We start from the raw sequence: 18,239 nt of genomic DNA, 5'->3' as shown, positions 1-18,239 counted from the left end.
GGATCGCATGGCGGGACCTGGGAGGAGGTTACGACGGTTTGGGGCGGGGGACACAAGAGGCGTTGCCTGGTAACAGAATCCCCCCCCTCGGCAGCCTGCAAGAAGACAGCAGAGCAGGCCCACCAGCGCTTCCATCAACACAAGCTTCGACGTTCAAACGTAAAAGAAACAGTATACATACCTGTAAGGTACAGACATTATTACTTGTAATATTTAAAATGCTATTTTATTCAATACACAATATTTATTAAAGAATACTGCTTACAGTTTGTATGGAGCCAAGATATATTATGAGTGGAATTTAATTGTGGCCAGACGTAATGTGAATACAAAAAGCTATGAAATAGATTTAATGAGAGCACAAAATACAAATTTATGGAAATATAGTTGTGGCGCCGTTTTTGGAGAGCTCAGTATCCATATCTAGTGCCCAGACTTGGGAAAGGGGGGGTAAAGACTAAATAGTGAACTAAGTGAATCTCCCGATCGATATTAAAAGCCGTCTCACGATGTATAGGTCCCGCAATGCCGTGCTCCTGCGTCCAGTGGCGGCGATGGATCCGCCCTCTGGTTCTGCTCCTCTACGTCGTCCTGCTGTTGGCTGTGGTTCCGTTGTGCGTCTGGGAGCTGCACAAGGATAAGGTTGGGGAATTGTCTTGATGAATGTCCCCTCTGAGCTTCTGAGTGAGTGTGTGTGTGTGTGTGTGTGCGTGTGTGTGTTTTCAGGTGGGGACTCACGGCAAAGCATGGTTCATCGCCGGTATCTTTGTCTTCCTCACCATTCCCATCTCACTGTGGGACATCCTGCAGCATCTGGTCCACTACACCCAGCCGGAGCTGCAGAGGCCAATCATCAGGTGAGCACCACCACAATTTAAACCCTAGTAACCATGGCAACATGTAATTAACTACCCGCTTGGACTTCCTCAGGATACTTTGGATGGTGCCTATCTACAGTCTGGACAGCGTGAGTCAAAACACACTCACGTCCAAATGTGTCCACACAGTGACCCTCACGTTCTTGTCTCGCCAGTGGCTGGCCCTGAGGTATCCCGGCCTGGCCATCTACGTGGACACGTGCAGGGAATGCTACGAGGCGTACGTCATCTACAACTTCCTGGTGTTCCTGCTCAACTTCCTGAGTAACCAGTATCCAAGTCTGGTGCTGATGCTGGAGGTGCAGCAGCAGCAGGATCACCTGCCACCGCTTTGCTGCTGCCCACCCTGGCCCATGGGAGAGTAAGAGGAGGGGGGGGAGGGGTCGCATGAGTAGCGTGTAAAAAAATAAAACTTCATGTCCCGTCAGAGTGCTGCTCTTCAGATGCAAGCTAGGAGTCCTCCAGTACACTGTGGTTCGGCCCGTAACCACGGTGACCGCGCTGTAAGTTCCCTTCTGTACTTCAGATTCCGGTAAATCATAAGAAAGTATCATATGACATTACTTTTCTCAGTTTTATTTGACTGCATATACTTTACAAAGCAAAATGTCAAGAGGTTCCCATTTAGTCCGTTGTCATGGTGACGGGAGAACAATTCAAGTAGACCCAATGGTAACAACACAGCATGATTTGCTACCACTGCGGCGGCGACACCGCAGAATGGTTACGGAAACCATGGCGACGCACAACCGACCGTGACGACAACTCGGTGACAAAACACGTGATTCACTTCCTGGGTGTCCCTCAGGGTCTGTCAGCTGTGTGGCGTTTACGACGAAGCCAACTTCAGCTTTCGCAATGCTTGGTCCTACCTGGTCATCATCAACAATATATCGCAGCTGGTAAAGAATTGATTTTTGGATTTAAAGGATTAAGTCTTGGATATAATTGTGTATTTGTGTGTAGTTTGCCATGTACTGCCTGGTGTTGCTCTACCGAGCGCTAAAGGAGGAACTGACCCCCATCAGACCCGTGGGCAAGTTCCTCTGCGTCAAACTGGTGGTCTTCGTCTCCTTCTGGTACTAACGTCAACTATCGAGTCAGAATTTAGATTTCACACAGCACCTGATGTCATCATGATGTTGGTCCAGGCAGGCGGTGCTGATCGCATTCCTGGTGAAGGTGGGCGTCATCTCGGAGAAACGTACATGGGACTGGGCCAGCGTGGAGGCGGTGGCCACTGGACTGCAGGTGAGAACAGACAAGACAACAAACTTGAATTTATGATGGCAATGCTGTTGTGTATTTCACCCACAATCCAGGACTTCATCATCTGCATAGAAATGTTCCTGGCGGCCATTGCGCACCATTACACCTTCACCCACAAGCCCTACATACAGGTGCGTACACACACACACACACACACGCGCACACACACACTAACTGTGGGTGAAACATTTAGGAGGCAGAAGAAGGAACGTGCTTGGATAGCTTTCTGGCCATGTGGGACTTCTCGGACATCAGGGCCGACGTCACCGAGCAGGTCCGCCACGTTGGTGAGCACGCGTCCTTCCCTTCTGCCGCCGTTCAAACGAGAACACAAAAGAAAACCGAACCTTTTTGTTCCTCAGGCCGCACCTTCGTGGGCCGACCCAACAAGATGTACTTCGGCGCGGCCGCCCGACCTGAGCACAGCGAACACACCGGGCTGCTGTCTCAGGATGCCGCGCCCGCTTCCGTGCCCACCTCGCCTTCTTCAACCGGTCGCTACCAAGGCCTCGGACACACCGTGGCCCCGCACTCCGTCTCGGCCCCGGCGGGTTTCACCGCGGCATCTTGGGCAGAAGACGACGATGGCGACTGCTCACCAACGCAGGCGGGCGACGCGCATTAACAGGTCAACACGCAACGCTTGCTTCTCAGTGTCATGAATGGAGCTGGGCGACCAAAGGCAGCTTGGACCAGGGTTTATTGAAGGAACTCAAAAGTTCCTCGACTTGGGACGAAAATATCTGAACAGAAAGACCAAACAAGACGAGAACATACAAGCAACTAGAGAAACAAGAAGACATGCGACGCAAACAATCCGACGGGAGTGAGGGTCAGACGGGACTTAAATACAAGACAGCTAACGAGAAGCAGGGTGAGGGTGATCACACTGATCAGGGCACAGGAGGGGAGGGGCGAGTACACAGACGCGCAAACCGAAACTACGACAACATTAAAACAAGGAAACGAACTGCGACAGATCTTGACACTCAGTCAAGATGTGCCACTTTGTCATACTTCCTTGATATCAATTCCATCTTAGGAAATTTCAGGGAGCACAAAAAATGTCCCACTAGTAGTATGTATATAAAAATAGACTTTAAGTATACATATTAAGTCTGCTTGTTTTATGTGCAATAAATAATACGGTGAAAATCAAACTGACTTGCTTCCTTTAATATTCTTGATTCTGGATGAGGCGATCTGGGACCAGCGACAAAACTATGGCATCTCGATTCTCTGCAAATGAAATGAAGAAATTATTTTCAATATTGTCAGACAACACATGCTAACTCAACATGTACGTACATGTACGTAAACTTAGACAATAATCAACATTCACTCTGGCAGGCACGGACGGCTTAAGGATTTTTTTTTTGTCCCGGGGCAAAAGAGGTTCTTGACTGATACATAGATATAGATAAAAAAAAAAAACATAAAACATAAAAATAAATATACATATTTTTTTTAATGACCGTGACTGTATTAGCAAAAAATGACCATGTGCTATAGTGAGGCTTTTTTTTTTTTGTCACAAAATGATCATATATATATTTTTTTTTTAGTAAAAAATATATTTTTCAGCTTAAATTGACAAGAACGGGACAAGATTAAGCTGTGGGGGTCGAGTGGGGTACACAAAAGACGCGGAGAGAGAGCGAATGGAATCGAGAGTGACAGAATGGCGAAGTGTGAGAGACAGAGAAAGAGAGCGAGAGAGAAAGAGCGAGAGAGAGAGAGAGAGCCTCGGAGGAGGGGCGGGAGCGGAAGCTCGTTGTGCCGGCGTCTCCTCTCTTGCCTCTGCTGCAGCGGCCGCGCAGCTGCTGATACCCGGACCCCGTCTCGGCGCATCCCTCTCCGATCTCGCCGCTTCTAGATCGCCAATCCCCGGATAGCGTCTCGGCTTGGCCCGAACCGGTCGTCGTCACGGTCCAATCCACATGCAGCCGCCGTTTCAGCCGGAAAATACCGGAACCTGCGCACCGGGGAGGAGAGAAGGGAAGGGTTGGGGAGGGGAGGGGGGGGGAGACTCCATAGCAACAAACCGGCTCCACGGCATTATTGGTAGGTGCCTCCCTCCGCCGTGCACGCGTTTGGGTGGATTCGTGCTTTTGTTCTAATCCTGTGTGCAGGTTGTGCCGAATGGGATGTAAGGCAAAACACGTGACTGGACTGCACCTGCAACCTTGACTGACATGCTTGCATGCTGCAAGGTGATGCTGAAGCTCTTCTGACCTTACGGCGCGTGAAAACCGGCTCATCGGTGAGCTTGTGGCCGGGGTCAGACAATGTCTGGAGCTGGAGGCTGCTGCTGCAGGATGCTGTCGTGACCTCTATTCCCAAATCAGGCTTATGGCTTCTTTTTAGGATCTAATTGGAGATTTGCTTTCTGTCAAAATGATTGTGATTCATAGAAAATGACAGTTCATTTCCGTTTGACTCCAAATGAAGATTGTAAGAATGAACTGATAATTTTGCAAAGTACATAAATTCTGCACCCGGAATGCTAAATTGTAGCCTTAAAATCCAGAATGAAATTACATTGAGCAGAATTTATGGAGGCTCAGCTTCATTGTGGCCATTTTGTCCAGCAGTAATTAAATATTTCACTTCTTATTTTTAGGATCCAAGTGGATTCTCAACTTCCCACCAGAATCTTCCCATCTCCTGAAATCAGCACTCCAAAAAAATCTGGAATGATTTCCTAGAAACGTTCCAGAGCAGTCTTCTAAAAATTTCCACGGAAGCTTCACAAGATGAATCGCAAGTAGCAGGACTGTCCATCTGGACCCGATCCTGACATCAAAACCATGGAGGTGGAGCACTTTGATGAACGCGATAAAGTCCGTCGAGGGCGCTCAGCTCGGGCCAAACGGGAGGACTCGGGCCCGAGCTCGCGGGGGAGCAGCCTGGTTCCGAGCCCGGCGCACAGCACCAACTGCAGCTACTACCGCACGCGCACTTTGCAGGCGCTCACCTTGGAGAAGCGTGCCAAGAAGGTCCGCTTCTACCGCAACGGGGACCGCTCCTTTAAGGGACTGGTGTACGCCGTTTCCAGCGACCGCTTCCGCTCATATGACGCCCTGCTGGTGGAGCTGACCCGCTCGCTGGCCGACAACCTCCACCTGCCGCAAGGGGTGCGCACCATTTACACCATCGACGGCTCAAAGAAGATCAGCAGCCTGGATGAGCTGGTGGAAGGTGAGCACAATATTTCGATAGTGATCATATGGGATGATAGAAACACTCAAGAATAGCATCTAGATTTTTTTTTAAATAAAATTAACAAGCATTGCTTCAACTTATAGACAGAATAACAATTCTGACATACATATATTCTTTATCCTCTGCAAAGAACAACTAATATAACAGCTTACGGAGGAGTTGCTAGTGTCTCTCTCATTTGATCTAAATACAGACTGAACAAGAAGGGGACGAGGATTGACCCTTGAGGGACACCAACATAATCCATGTGTAGTAGCTATCTATACTTAGGCCCATGAAATACTTTCCGGATGCATTTTATTAAGACTAAAAGGATTCCAGCTCAAGGGACTTGAACTGCTCCTTTACATCCGCTCATCAATATTGATCACTGTAAAGACCGCTAATGTGCACTAATGTACGGAAACGACGTCATCATTTTGTGACATAAAAGCAGACAGTACAACAAAAGTCACGAGGATAGTTTGCAGGACATTTTTGGTTCATCTGAAATTTTAAGGTCCTCACAACTCACGTTTCCGTGCTCAGGCGAGTGCTACGTTTGCGCCTCCAATCAACCTTACCGTAAAGTGGACTACACCAAGATCTCCGTCCCGAACTGGAAACCCGGTGCTAGTTCTGGGAGCAGCGCGGTGAGCTCTAGCAGGTCTTCCGCCGCGTCCGGCGGAACCGTGACCGCAGTCGGCGGGAGCGTCAAAGAGCGCCAAGAGAGCCGAGAGAGCAAAGACTTCATCAAGCCCAAGCTGGTGACGGTGATCCGAAGCGGCGTCAAGCCTCGCAAGGCGGTGCGGATCCTCCTGAACAAGAAGACAGCTCACTCCTTCGACCAAGTGCTGGCCGACATCACGGAGGCCATCAAGTTGGACTCGGGAGCCGTTAAGCGGCTATACACGCTGGACGGAAAACAGGTGAGCTCAGTTCGGAACACAAATTTAAGCAGACATTCATTGTTGAGATTTTACCTTCAAAGCCAAGTCAGTCAAACTTCTGTTTGAAGATTCTCTTTCTAAATGGATCACGAGACTATTTTTAGACATACACTCACGGATTGAAGAAAGATAACAAAAACCAGACAGGGCTACTGACAGCCCAGAAGGCTTCAAATAAGGTTTAAGGAGTTGTTTTTTTTTTTTTTTTTTTTTTGTGTAGCTGACATGTTTGCAAGATTTCTTCGGGGACGACGACGTGTTCATGGCGTGCGGTCTGGAGAAGTTTCGCTACGCTCAGGACGACTTTGTGCTCACTCACAGTGGCAAGACGGCGGCCTTTGTTAACGGTCTGGCGCCAACACAACTACAAATACAGACAGCAAGTGTTAAATCCAGGTCCTGAAAGTAAAAAGCAGAGCTACTTCAGTTTGGTTTGGTTCTTCTACTCAATGGGAAGCTGAAGGAGCTCCCCAGGTAGAAGCACCTGAGGCTTAAGCCAAACTGTGGCAGCCATTTTACTTTCTGGATCTGAGACCTTTGTCTAAGATACTGGTGCTCATATCAAATAGCCATTTTTTTGTGTAATTAGTCTTCTCATCTTCTCTAGAATGTCGAGTCAAAGTGACTCGTCCTCCTGCCTCTCAGAAGACTTCGACTCCTAAGAGTCCCAGTGGATTGGGCTCCTCCAAGGCCTCAGTAAAAGCAGTGCCGCAGTCAAAGTCACCAGGATCAGGTAAAACATTCAAAACCGTTCATAGTTGTTTTGAATCTCGTCCTCATCTCTCTTCCGCAGCCAATGAGACGTCAGGATCCCAGGTCCCAGCAAAGTCGTCCAGGTCAAGCCCCTCCCCCACAAGTCCCGGGACTCGCAGCAGTCTCAAGGTGAGCTATTCAATTAAAATCAAATATCTCGTTATGTCATCTTCACCGGGACGATCGGCGTCAAGCATCTCTGCTTCATCTGCAGGTTTCTTCTCATCGCTCTTCTTCCGCGGACATCAATGGCGCGGATGAACACGCCGATGACGTCGCTCCCGAAGGTACGTTATGGCGTCCTTCCAACTGTTTGTCCAACGGCCACGTGACCACACCGTCAAACTTCTCTCCCAAGTGAACGGAAACCTGTCGGTGTCGTCATCGCTCATCAGCAGCAAGTACAAAATCGGGAAAGTGATCGGCGATGGGAACTTCGCGGTAGTCAAGGAGTGCGTTGAGAGGTAAAGACAAGGTAAGTTCTTGTTAGGTGAAAGTGGAGTGACGGTTCTGATGTTCCTGGCAGGTCCACTGGGCAGGAGTTTGCGCTGAAGATCATTGACAAAGCTCGCTGCTGTGGGAAGGTATTTTATGACAATATTAGTAGATTAGTATCTGTGTTGGTGTCCCTCAAGGGTCAATCCTCGTCCCCTTCTTGTTCAGTCTGTGTTGGATCAAATGCTTCAGAATCACAATTCTGGTTATGCCTTGCCTTCTGTTCAAACAGGAGCACCTGATTGAGAACGAAGTGGCAGTCTTGCGTCGTGTTCGACACCCCAGCATCATCCAGCTCATCGAGGTGGACGAAACGCCGTCTCAGCTCTTCCTGGTCATGGAGCTGGTCAAGGTGCTTCTAAATGAGTGACGACGGGTTATCGGGACAAAATTGCAACTCGATCTCTCTCTGCCCGCTTTAGGGAGGTGACCTGTTTGACGCCATTACCTCGTCCACCAAGTACAGCGAGCACGACGCCAGCGCCATGGTGTACAACCTGGCCGGAGCCATCAAGTACCTGCACAGGATGAACATCGTGCACAGAGACATCAAGCCAGAGAATCTGCTGGTAGGTGTCAGGCGGACGGCCAACGTGGACGCCAGACACATTTTTCTTCCCGCCAGGTGTGCGAGTACCCGGATGGCACCAAGTCCCTCAAACTGGGAGATTTCGGTTTGGCCACGGTGGTGGAAGGGCCGCTTTACACCGTGTGCGGCACGCCGACTTACGTGGCCCCGGAGATCATCGCCGAGACCGGGTGAGAAGACACAGGAAGCGAGCACAGATGTTATTCAGAGCTGGCAATCATCACTTGTGGATATTTTTGTGTAGTTACGGTCTGAAGGTAGACATCTGGGCAGCGGGTATCATCACCTACATCCTCCTTTGCGGTTTCCCACCGTTCAGAAGGTCAGTGAACCTAACACAGTGGAGGACAAAAAGGCTCCAAAACAAAACGCTTTTAATCTTACTCAGCGAGAACAACGTCCAGGAGGAGCTCTTCGATCAGATCCTCAGAGGGAAGCTGGAGTTCCCGTCTCCGGACTGGGACGCCATCAGCCTCCCTGCAAAGGTGACAGCTACAACCATCCATGAAAAACACTTTCCCACAGTTCTTAGCAGATCGAAGATTTGTTTTTAAATGTCGTTCAATATCAATTAAAATACTCATTTTAACATAAATAAAAAATAAATACAAATAAATAAATAATTAAATAAATTAAAAACAATTAATTAGAAGAAAGAAAGAAAAATTAATGAAAAAATAAATAAATACATACATGAACAAATCTATTTTTTCTACATTATGCATGTATGAAGACAATTGTTGAAAATATGTAAAGGCTGAAGATTTTTTTGGGGGGGGCCATGGTTGTTCACCGTGTCCATCTCAACATCGTAACGAATCCCTCGACTTGTTCCTCAGATGCTGATTGGTCAAATGCTGCAGGTGAATGTGGACGCCCGCTTCACAGCAGACGAGGTTCTTTCGCACCCGTGGGTGTCGGTAAGCTTGCATCCTTGTGACCGCCATCTTATTAATTTTAAAACTGTTCTAAATAACGACACCGTTCACTGCCGTGTGCGTTCATGCAGGACGACGTTCCCGTCGACTCCGGCAACGAAGAACCGAGCGCAACGGAAAAAGAATCTCCGGGGCTGGAAACCAAGCAGGTTCCTTCCCCGCTGGTCTAGACATCAGCTGGACCAGATCATCTCCTGGAGCATCTTTTTTTTCTAGAGGTCAACAAATTTTGCAGGACCTAATATCCATCTGTGACAATCCCCCAATCCCGTTCATGCAATCACGATAAGTGTGTCCTCAACTCTTCTTACGAAAAAAAAAAAAAAGTGTGTCCATCAGGACGAGTGGCCAGATCATTTCAAGTCTTTCTTCGTACCCAGAATGTCTTCCACTTTTTCTGGGAAGATGCATCCCATGCTACTTCTGTTGGTATTTCCCAATCTGAGGCCAGAAGCACTGTGCCTGTCTGCACTGATCCACACAGGGTTTAAAAAAAAAAAAAAAAAAAAAAAAAAGGTTCAGGCCATGTTTCAGCCCTGTTGGCATACTACCTTGTTGAAATTCTAAATATGTTGTACATGTTAGCTGTCATGTGAGTGTGAGTCTGTCGTGAAGTCGGAAATCGTGACGACTTCGGGTAGGGGGGGGGAGAGAAAAAAAATCTGGTGCTTTGGAACTAATTATTCCATTCCTCCATCATTTTGTATGTTGTCTGTGAAGGTGGAATTTAAAGCAAGGGTGTCCAAACTATGGCCCCCGGACCATTTTTTGTAATGAAGAGGAAGAAATCCAGCTTTTATTCTTTTTTTTAATAAATGCATAATACAATAGTGCCTCATTTCAATGGGGAAAATGATTTGATGCATCTTGAATTCAAGATGAAGAATGTCAAAAGTGGCAATTGGAAGGGAAAGTTTGGACACCCCTGATTTAAGCAGGAAGATTTCCAGCTGTCGACACGATGCAGTGTTTGAACTTTTTGGCTAGAGCCATTCTTAAGTATTACAAGTTTTCTCTTTGCTTTACACCAAACCAAAAGGCGCCTTGATGTGTCGACATGGTTAGCATTAGCGACGCAAGATGGGCTAGCAGCTAAAATCTCCTCCTTACAAACATGCTTTAATTTATGTTTACGTATGTGCTAGTCGTCATGCTTTAGTAGCCTTCAACCAAGTGCCGTAGATTAGGACGTTTTCCAAAACGCTTTCCATGACAAAGGTCCTTTTGAATAGCATTTGTGTGTTTTTGCCAACCAACACTGGCAACCTTAAAAAGGCATTTACTGTAGGAACGCTTTGCTAGCCCCAAAGCATGTGATGTGGTTTTTCATCAAACTGGTGATGGTGTGTTCAAAGACTTTGAAATGGAGGACGCAGATGCATTCAACTGTGAAATAAAATTTAGAGAACGTCGAATTTGTCTTGTTTGGAAATCAGAGCTGGGCCGAGGCATATAATAATATGCCACTAGAGGGCCCCCGTGAGCAGAATGTCATATACAAATGATTTTTTTTTTTCATTTATTCATTATTAACTAAAACTACTGCACATTTTTACATTTTATGACCTAAATTTTCACATTCAGTACTTGTTTTTTTTTTTACATCGTTATTTTTATTGCACTTTATCATCCTTGGCTTGCATTGAGAAATAAAGTTGGGACTGTCTTTTCTTAAAGGAGAAGCTCATTCAAACAAAAACAAACGAGGTGAACATAATTAGGGGAATTATGCGAAGTTTTATTCGGACACTCAACCAGGAAATATCCGACAATATTGGTTAGTTGTGTTATTCAATATTCAAGCAAATGTGTTATGATTAAAACAAAGAACCAAAAGAGTCCAGTATTGAACAGGATGGGGGAGGGAGCAGGCCTCTCCATTTGCCGCTTATCAATCAATGTAGATTGAAATATTGTTGTCCTCACCTCCACCGCGAAGCCCCGAAACATCCCGTCGGCAGATTGTCCTCGTCAAAGAAGCTCAATGTAATTTTTGGGCACGATTCCACGCTTACCGCCGACAACTCCCTCAATCCATTGCTCATCGGCACATTCCACCTGCGTGATGATGTCGCCAGGCTGGAGGAAGAGAACAACGGACAAGTCAGATCAACGGTGTGATTTCAGCGTTTTGAGAGGTTCACCTTTACTGTCAGCTCGTCCTCTTTCTCAGCAGTGAAGGCAAAAATAACTTTGGCGGTGACCTTCACTGCGGCTTTCTGGCTTGTGATTGGCGGAGCTGGAATGAAAAATCGATTTGGTCAGCGTCTTGATAAACTTGGGAATTAGTTATTTATTTTAAGGTGTGGGCGAGTTAATTATAAATATATAATTTTGCATATAATTTATGCCTGTGTCACACCTTGGCAGGTCTGCGTGAAAGCTGCGGGATAAAGCCCCTCCCTCCCGTCCAGTCGTCCTCTTCTCCATTCAGCATCCACATGTTCGGTTACTTGGATATACGCCCCCTTGTGGAAGGGGAGATCTTCTGCGGTCTGACCAGGGAAGTCAAATAACGCCACTGCCCACTCCTCCACCTGAATGTATTTAAATAAATAAATTTTTGTTGCAATAATTTCTGAATCAAGTTGGAATATGATGTCATTAATTTTTTACCATATTTTAACATGCATCATTTTACACTCACCTCTGCTGCTTTTGAGGGCATTGTTGCCACTGAGGAAAAACACAAAAGGAAATATTGAATTGTGTTATTTCAGAAGGAAAAAAAATAATTGGATGAGTCTCACCAGGACTTTCCGGCGGGAGGCCCTCGGTGACTCGGGTAAAGCTAACCGGGAAGAGTCCGACGCGTCCGTAAAGCTGGCCGCGGCCCCACTGTTGATCAACTATCTCCAGGAGCTCAATGGCGTCCCCCTGGGAGAAGGTGAGCTCGTTGTCATCTGCCCCCTCAAAGTCGAACAAAGCGACGTAACGAGGGTTGCTGTGTGCACACATGTCAACAAAAAAATCTGTTTAAAAATAAATAAATAAATTTTTAAAAAAAGATGGCGTTTAGCATGTCCAACCTGACAGGAAGCGGCTCAGGATGTTTCTGCATGGACGGCTGCCCAGACAACACAGGGGGGAAAACAAACAAGTGATGGTTAAGTGAGTAATTGCCCCCACCCACTATGATAAACAAAAACAATCAAATAAAAATAAAACGTTTTTGAATGTCCGTACAGTGTTTACGCTACAGATATTCCAAAATTTCAGATATATGTAATAAAACTAAAATAGACAATGTTGAATTTGCATGTCTCATGTTAGATTTACAGTGAACTTCAAAAGGTGAGTAACAATACTCTTCTCCAATTGAGACGCCATTTTAAAGAAGGAGCGTAAAATCCACATCTAGGTGTGTCATTTGGTGAACGGTTGAGAACGAATTCCACGGACAAAAACGCCCAAGGATAAAGTGTCCCGACACTCTCGCGTTAAGGAACCACCTCATACCGGCAACCGAGTCTGCAAGGATGGTTCCGGGGGCAGTACGTCTAGGTCGATGAGACATTCGGATGTGCTGTGAAGCGGCGCGATGAGGGAAGGCGGAGCCTCCGGCGGGAGGTCATCCAGGATGATGAGGACTTGTTGTTTCTAGGACACAAAAGTTTGCTTGTTGATGCACTTTAAACTCATATTTGTGATTTTGATGTTTGTACCATGCAGGTGGGAAAGAGCAGATGTCCGGGCCTTGGGCGAGGGGGCAGAGGCGGCCCTCGTTTGGACGCTCTGTGATTGGCCGCCACGAAGGAAGACGGCGCCTGCGGCTGAGGTTTGTTCGCCGACGGGATGACGGCGGGAGGCGGTGGACGGGCGGGGACGGATTTGATGGACGGAGGTCTGGGGGGGAGTTGCTTCACACTTGAAGGCCTTCGGAAAAGAAACTTTGAGTGAGGTGCAGACGAGCTAGGCTAACGTTAGCATGTTTGTAGTTCGCATCAATTAATCAATTCAATGTCGGCCATTTTGGGTTTTTTTAGTGTTCAAGCCACACTTGGATCCGGTGATTAAAAGAAAGCCGCACACGTTGTCGCTCTTACCTCGGGGGGAGCGGAGGATCGCAGATACTTTCAGCCTTCCTTAGGCTAGGCAGTGACAGTCTGGCGTGGAGCGCCGGAGCCTTGCAGGGAACCGGATTTGTTTCCAGGGAGGAACCTGGAAAGATGCAAATGGCACAACAGTTTTATTTTGAAAATCAAAACTGATTGTCTTGGTCACATGACCATACAGCAATAATAAAAGAAATGCATTTAAAATAAAATGCCAATTCGAATAATTATAGTTTTAGAACTCTAACATGTGGTTTCAGTTAGCTTTATTTTTTGTCAAAGCATGTTTGTTTTTATTTTATCTCTCAAATGAAAATGTTTCAATTTGACTGATCTTGTTAGCTTTAGTTAACAATAATAACCTCAGTCCACACAGAGGCTTCTTTTTCGGCGCACACAATCGGCCAATGTTGAAGCGGACAAGCACGATGGTCTCACAGTGGCCGTGCACGTTTACGTCGGGCCTCAAAAGCCGCATTGTGCTGCGGCGCGCTGCTTACGTTACCCACAATGCAACGCGGGAGGTCGGCCAGTTTAGCTGAGTTGCAAAGACTCATTGTTGATTTCTCGCTTCGGAAGGAGAGACAAGCGGAATTTGTCTTAGCGCAGGCACGGAAAGCAAAAGGTTTCCTTTCCGGTGACACATTTTCCTTTTTTCCAGTGGGTGCGGCGTTTTTTTGATGCGGCTAACAACAGGCGAGGTTTCAGGGACAACAAAAGCTCCCATGTGACCTACATACTCACCCGTCAGATTCCAATGCACTCATCCATCAATTTGTTGGGTAAACAGTGGGTTACAAAAGTCTACACACCCCTGCTGGAATGCTAGCTTTTGTGATACGTAAAACACCTTTTAACCATTTTTCAATTGAGTATTGCAGTTTAGTGACCTACTCAGTCGGAAAAAAAAAAAGGGTTCACGAGAGGACTAAAAATAAACAATGGCGAAAATGTGGTTGCACAAGCGTGCACACCCTCCAATGACTGTGTTGCGTTGACAATTAAGCACTCGCTTTCAAAGTCGTGTCGTTGAGTCAACACGTGAAGGTATCACATCTGGCTTACCCCAAATCGGGTTTCGTTTTCTAGGGGGGGTTTTCACTGACAGTTTTGTACTGACAGAGTCATCATTTGCTCTTCCAACTCCCATAAAAGAGAAACAATTCACAAACAACATAATTAACGGCAGGCATGTTTGTTTGGCAATGAGCAGTCTTGTGCTTGCGTCACTTTGGAATTCTTTCAACCTAGGTCTAATTAGCTACACGAACATGCTTTGGAAATTGAAACATGGTCTGAAGGAACTACTGGTTGAAAAAGTTTGGAAATTATATTTCCTGGTCGCATCTCTTTTAGATGAAAAAAAAAAATTCAATGGGGTGTGTAGACTTTTTATACCAATCTAATATTGGGGGAATGGAAGGAAGGAAAAAAAAAAAAAAAAAAAAAAAAGATTGTGTACCTTTAAAAGAAGAAGACTTAGCCGTCAGGTTAACGGTGTCCTGAGTTTGTGACCCCTCGCTGACCTCTGTGGAAGGTCTGGGGGGGCGGGTTGGGGCCACCTGTTTGTCGGCAGGTACCTTCTCATAAGACACACTTGACCGTGGGGCGATCGGTGGTCTGGATGCAGATTTTGTGGATGGGGTCTCACTGGGGGAGGGCGCGGCTTTGGGTGGAGGGAGCCTGGGGGCTGGCACAGGTGAAGTGCAAGGGGAGGGGGAGGTGGTGCGAGTCGGAAGGGGCTCTGTAATTGGCCGTGGTTTGGAATTTGGGACTTCAGGGGTGGGTTCAGCCGAGTCCAGCGAAGCTGATTTGGTGAGGCTTTTGGGTTTAGGCGCAACTGTGGGGGGGAGCACTTTGGCAGGTTGCCCTTGGAGACGAGGGCGCGGCCGGGGTTCGGGTTTCTTGGCGACCGCTTCTTCGTTGATGTCTGAGGCGCCACGGTTCCCCTCGGGCGTCGCCTCCTTCCGCTGCTGCTCAAAGGCCTGGATCCTCGCCTTCATGGCAGCCATGTCGTCGTCCTCCTCCTCGTCCGATTGGCTGAGACCACTGTCGTCACCTCGCTCCTCCGGAACACCCCAGTCGTCGGAGCTGAAGGCCTCCAGGAGCTCTTGGAGGTATTTACCCTGACTCGCGTCCTGTTTGCTGATGTCACAGCGAGCGCGGGCGGCGAGTGTTGCCAAGCCGTCCTCTCGCAGTTTCACCAAAGTCTGAACCTTGACCTCGTTGCTGACCGAGGTCACGACGGGCTTAGCTCGGGGGCGGGGCCTGGGGCGCTCTGCCTCGTTGGGAAGGGCCGTGGCACGCGGGGGCTGTTCCGATCGACCGTTTTCAGAAGGTGCGGTCAAAGGTGAGTTGATTTCAGCGTTGGCTTGAGACGGAGCGGCGGGGCCGGGCGGACGCTGCGGTTTGACATGTTTCACTGGACACAAAAACGATTTCAGACAATTACAACTGCCTGTACAGTTCTCTTTTCACAAATTGTGTTTGATTTCTGTATTCTTGTTACGGCTTCAAACAAATGAGCATCTTCTCACCTGAAGCGCCAGGAGAGGATCCAGTGTCCGTCTGAGTGGCGCTGGTCGTTCGATAAGCCGGATGGGACGGCGATAATGACGATGGCGGTGATGGAGATGTTTGCACAGCCAGCTCCTGCGTCTTCTCCCTTATCACCTCATCATAGGACGGAGGAGGCTGCGGGCGAGAAGGAAAATTTAACTTCCACGTGGCGAAGCACGGGATCACGGGAGGGAGCGCCGCTACCTGTATGGACGGCGGGATTGTGGGTCCCCAGATTTGTGCGGCCGGAGGAGGAGGGGGCGGGAAGGCGCCGGGCGTTACGGCTAGCCAAGAAGGGGAGGGGAGCGGCTCGGCCGAGAGGATGGTGATGTCTGGTCGCCTTGCAACCAAGACCCTGAACACAAATTACATTGGAGGAATAAAAGGCACGTGGTGATGGCGGGAAAGACAAAAGCCTCACCTGGGGTCTTCGTCACGGTTTCTGTCTCGTGGAGGGTCAGAGAAACTGGACCTGCTAGTGGCTGAAAAACAAAAAGGTATTAGGACACATTTGGGAAAATCCAACCGAGGCTCATTTCTTCCAAACATTATGCACTTTTTGTGTACTCACTTCTTTTGATGGCTGCTCTGAGGGACCAAAGTGGACCTTGGCTGCAGAGAGAAAAATGGAAAATCCGAGTTAGCTCAACAGTTAAACGGATTTCAAGATGTTCTGAATGGAGCCTGAGATTTTTCTTTGTTGCCAGGCAGATTAGGACAGGACACCAACGCAACACACACACATTCAACAGAACCACTTTGAGGTTTGCCCCATAAACACACGCTGACACTGCCCCCGGCTAGTTACCATGCCAACAGCCCAAATACTTTCAAGAGTGTGTCAGAGGAAAGAGTAAGGGGGCTGGTGGGGGAGGGGGGGGGGGGGGTGCAGACACAGCAGAATGGGGATGGACTTCAAGCACAAAACTTTCAGAGAGGCCAAAAGAGCCGACGAAAAGATCGCGTTACACACGGACACACAAAATAGCAAAAAGTGTTCAACCTGAGACGATTTTCAGGCTTCCTCCTACCAGGGCGACCTGCGGGGACACAGACGGACGACACAAAGGTCGTGACAGGAAATGTGTCATCAGTTGGCAGTCAACCTCAGAAAACAAAAAAACAAACAAAAAAAAAGTCCTCTTTTCGTCAGCGCGTCTTCGAGAACCGAGACAGATTTTCTCGCCGCTTTTCCGCCGCACTCCTGCCTGCTCCGGACTCCCAACTCTCCTGGCTCGCTCCTCTCCAGGAAGTCACTGCGATTGGCTGCGGAAACTTCTGCCAGAGTCCTGGCGATGCTCTTAACACTTCCAGATGTTTGCAGCCCCCGCCCTCAACCCAGACAGCAGTTTCTTGTTTTGATCACGGCTTTCACTAGATGCTCGGGTTTTGTGTATTACTGATGTTTTCTATGAACGTGACAATTTGGGAGGTGGACTGAATCCCATCCAAAGGGCCCAAAATGCACAGCCCGCCATTAGATGGATAGAAAACACCAAAAGGCGAAAACCACCTGCTCAGAGAAGACCCTGCTCATCTGATACCATGATTTAATCAATCGGATATTTTCTGACACACTCCTATTATTTGTTTATTTTGTTATTCCCAAAACATATTTCAATGTGACACGGCAAGAAATTCAACTCCGGGGTAGCAGGTTAGCCAAGTAAGTCCCGCAACTTGTGAGAACCAAAACAAACAATAAACGAAAACAAGATATGGAAATGTTAATCGCTGTTTGACTGTCTGCATAGATGCAAATGCGGCAAGGTGCGGAGGCAGCAGAAACACAAATGAAAGAGGTTTTAGAGTTTCACATGATATTTACAAGACTACAAAAAAAATAGTAAAGTGTTAATTCAACGTGCAGGGATAAATAAGCTGATGCCCACCGTTCCAGTGCAACAGCTTCCGGGATAATATTGCGACTTTTTCTTGACAAAATGCAACTATATTTTGGGGGTAATTTAATACTTCACATCCCTCGAAGATACTTTATAGTACTTGTATAGAGTATTAGTTTTTCCTCTTCAAATAAGAACGTTGTGATTGTAACTTTTTTCCCCCTCGTCTTTTTATTTTATTTTATAATTTCTCCCTGTAAGTTTTATTTGGACCCCCTGAAGTAAATGTCACGCAGAACAACGGTAGATTAAGGTAGCTGTCGTGTCTGTGTCGTGCGGTGTTGTTTTTACCTTCGTTGCCGTTGGACTGTCGTCGGACCACTTGTTCCCTGACGTCCCTCCTCATACTCTCCTCGTCGTCCTCGGGCCGAGCCTCGGCCATGTCTGCCAAATTTCTGGCGTTTTCTTCCCCAGGCAGCGACTCTGCGGTTCTGCGGCGGGGTTATTGTTGTTCGGCAAAACTCCCGACAAGTTCGAGCAAATGCCGTCGACCATAGTTATGAATAAGTTACGACACGCCCCTTTATAGCTGCCTGCTTGCGGCGACGCTAAGCTAGGAGGGGCAAACTCGTCGGTTAGCACGTTGTATTTGTGTGGACAGGGAAAAAAAAATCACGAAAGAAAAGAATGCCGGCAAATTTTGCT

General features: G+C 47.6%; 3 protein-coding genes across 13 annotated transcripts; 2 read left to right on the top strand and 1 right to left on the bottom strand.

Annotated features, from left to right (window-relative positions):
- Positions 1–523: 523 nt before the first annotated feature.
- Positions 524–3,307, top strand: LOC125978241 (transmembrane protein 184C). Of its 4 annotated transcripts, XM_049735707.1 has the most exons (11): positions 524–642; positions 727–857; positions 931–967; positions 1,034–1,239; positions 1,307–1,381; positions 1,687–1,780; positions 1,845–1,957; positions 2,030–2,129; positions 2,201–2,278; positions 2,341–2,434; positions 2,510–3,307. In XM_049735707.1, exons 1-11 carry the CDS (start codon positions 526–528, stop codon positions 2,770–2,772), a joined length of 1,308 nt encoding a protein of 435 aa, XP_049591664.1. In that variant the 5' UTR covers positions 524–525; the 3' UTR covers positions 2,773–3,307. The 4 variants fall into 4 exon arrangements, with proteins under 4 accessions (XP_049591664.1, XP_049591578.1, XP_049591486.1 ...); XM_049735621.1 differs by having other exon boundaries at positions 2,341–3,307; XM_049735529.1 differs by having other exon boundaries at positions 2,201–2,434.
- LOC125977788 (SH3 domain-containing protein 19) lies at positions 1,439–18,111 on the bottom strand. 8 transcript variants are annotated; one of them, XM_068653085.1, is made up of 20 exons: positions 17,886–18,111; positions 16,694–16,730; positions 16,262–16,302; positions 16,112–16,172; positions 15,895–16,045; positions 15,669–15,825; positions 14,594–15,553; positions 13,123–13,237; positions 12,742–12,952; positions 12,536–12,676; positions 12,106–12,143; positions 11,827–12,020; positions 11,724–11,752; positions 11,439–11,613; positions 11,221–11,315; positions 3,946–11,155; positions 3,313–3,386; positions 2,564–2,890; positions 2,362–2,455; positions 1,439–2,123 (listed from the first exon to the last, which is right to left on the bottom strand). In XM_068653085.1, exons 1-16 carry the CDS (start codon positions 17,974–17,976, stop codon positions 11,048–11,050), a joined length of 2,604 nt encoding a protein of 867 aa, XP_068509186.1. In that variant the 5' UTR covers positions 17,977–18,111; the 3' UTR covers positions 1,439–2,123; positions 2,362–2,455; positions 2,564–2,890; positions 3,313–3,386; positions 3,946–11,047. The 8 variants fall into 8 exon arrangements, with proteins under 8 accessions (XP_068509186.1, XP_068509206.1, XP_068509177.1 ...); XM_068653105.1 differs by having other exon boundaries at positions 2,625–2,890; XM_068653076.1 differs by having other exon boundaries at positions 1,439–2,455.
- LOC125978143 (serine/threonine-protein kinase DCLK2) lies at positions 4,958–9,884 on the top strand. The gene is made up of 15 exons (XM_049735270.2): positions 4,958–5,348; positions 5,901–6,280; positions 6,522–6,648; positions 6,909–7,034; positions 7,095–7,183; positions 7,269–7,341; positions 7,413–7,518; positions 7,581–7,638; positions 7,782–7,901; positions 7,972–8,118; positions 8,175–8,308; positions 8,383–8,460; positions 8,527–8,623; positions 8,978–9,058; positions 9,148–9,884. Exons 1-15 carry the CDS (start codon positions 4,958–4,960, stop codon positions 9,244–9,246), a joined length of 2,106 nt encoding a protein of 701 aa, XP_049591227.1. The 3' UTR covers positions 9,247–9,884.
- Positions 18,112–18,239: the final 128 nt, after the last annotated feature.

The sequence above is a fragment of the Syngnathus scovelli genome, chromosome 1 (genome assembly GCF_024217435.2).
Source record: "Syngnathus scovelli strain Florida chromosome 1, RoL_Ssco_1.2, whole genome shotgun sequence".
NCBI classification, from domain to species: domain Eukaryota; kingdom Metazoa; phylum Chordata; class Actinopteri; order Syngnathiformes; family Syngnathidae; genus Syngnathus; species Syngnathus scovelli.
Note: the sequence above shows the minus strand (reverse complement) of the source record. Positions and strands in the feature narration are given on the sequence as shown.

What these genes read in the sequence shown, in the direction of transcription:
- LOC125978241 (XM_049735447.1), top strand. Translation starts at nt 526, where the DNA reads ATGCCGTGCTCCTGCGTCCAGTGGCGGCGATGGATCCGCCCTCTGGTT. An exon ending in GTAACCACGGTGACCGCGCT is followed by an intron (nt 1,382 to 1,686) that starts GTAAGTTCCCTT and finishes GGTGTCCCTCAG; the next exon opens with GGTCTGTCAGCTGTGTGGCG. An exon ending in GTGGTCTTCGTCTCCTTCTG is followed by an intron (nt 1,958 to 2,029) that starts GTACTAACGTCA and finishes ATGTTGGTCCAG; the next exon opens with GCAGGCGGTGCTGATCGCAT.
- LOC125978143 (XM_049735270.2), top strand. Translation starts at nt 4,958, where the DNA reads ATGGAGGTGGAGCACTTTGATGAACGCGATAAAGTCCGTCGAGGGCGC. An exon ending in CCTGGATGAGCTGGTGGAAG is followed by an intron (nt 5,349 to 5,900) that starts GTGAGCACAATA and finishes TTCCGTGCTCAG; the next exon opens with GCGAGTGCTACGTTTGCGCC. An exon ending in TGGTCATGGAGCTGGTCAAG is followed by an intron (nt 7,902 to 7,971) that starts GTGCTTCTAAAT and finishes TGCCCGCTTTAG; the next exon opens with GGAGGTGACCTGTTTGACGC.
- LOC125977788 (XM_049734746.2), bottom strand. Translation starts at nt 17,976, where the DNA reads ATGGCCGAGGCTCGGCCCGAGGACGACGAGGAGAGTATGAGGAGGGAC. An exon ending in ACAGTCCAACGGCAACGAAG is followed by an intron (nt 16,731 to 17,885) that starts GTAAAAACAACA and finishes GTGTCCCCGCAG; the next exon opens with GTCGCCCTGGTAGGAGGAAG. An exon ending in CCTCCCGCCGGAAAGTCCTG is followed by an intron (nt 11,753 to 11,826) that starts GTGAGACTCATC and finishes GTTTTTCCTCAG; the next exon opens with TGGCAACAATGCCCTCAAAA.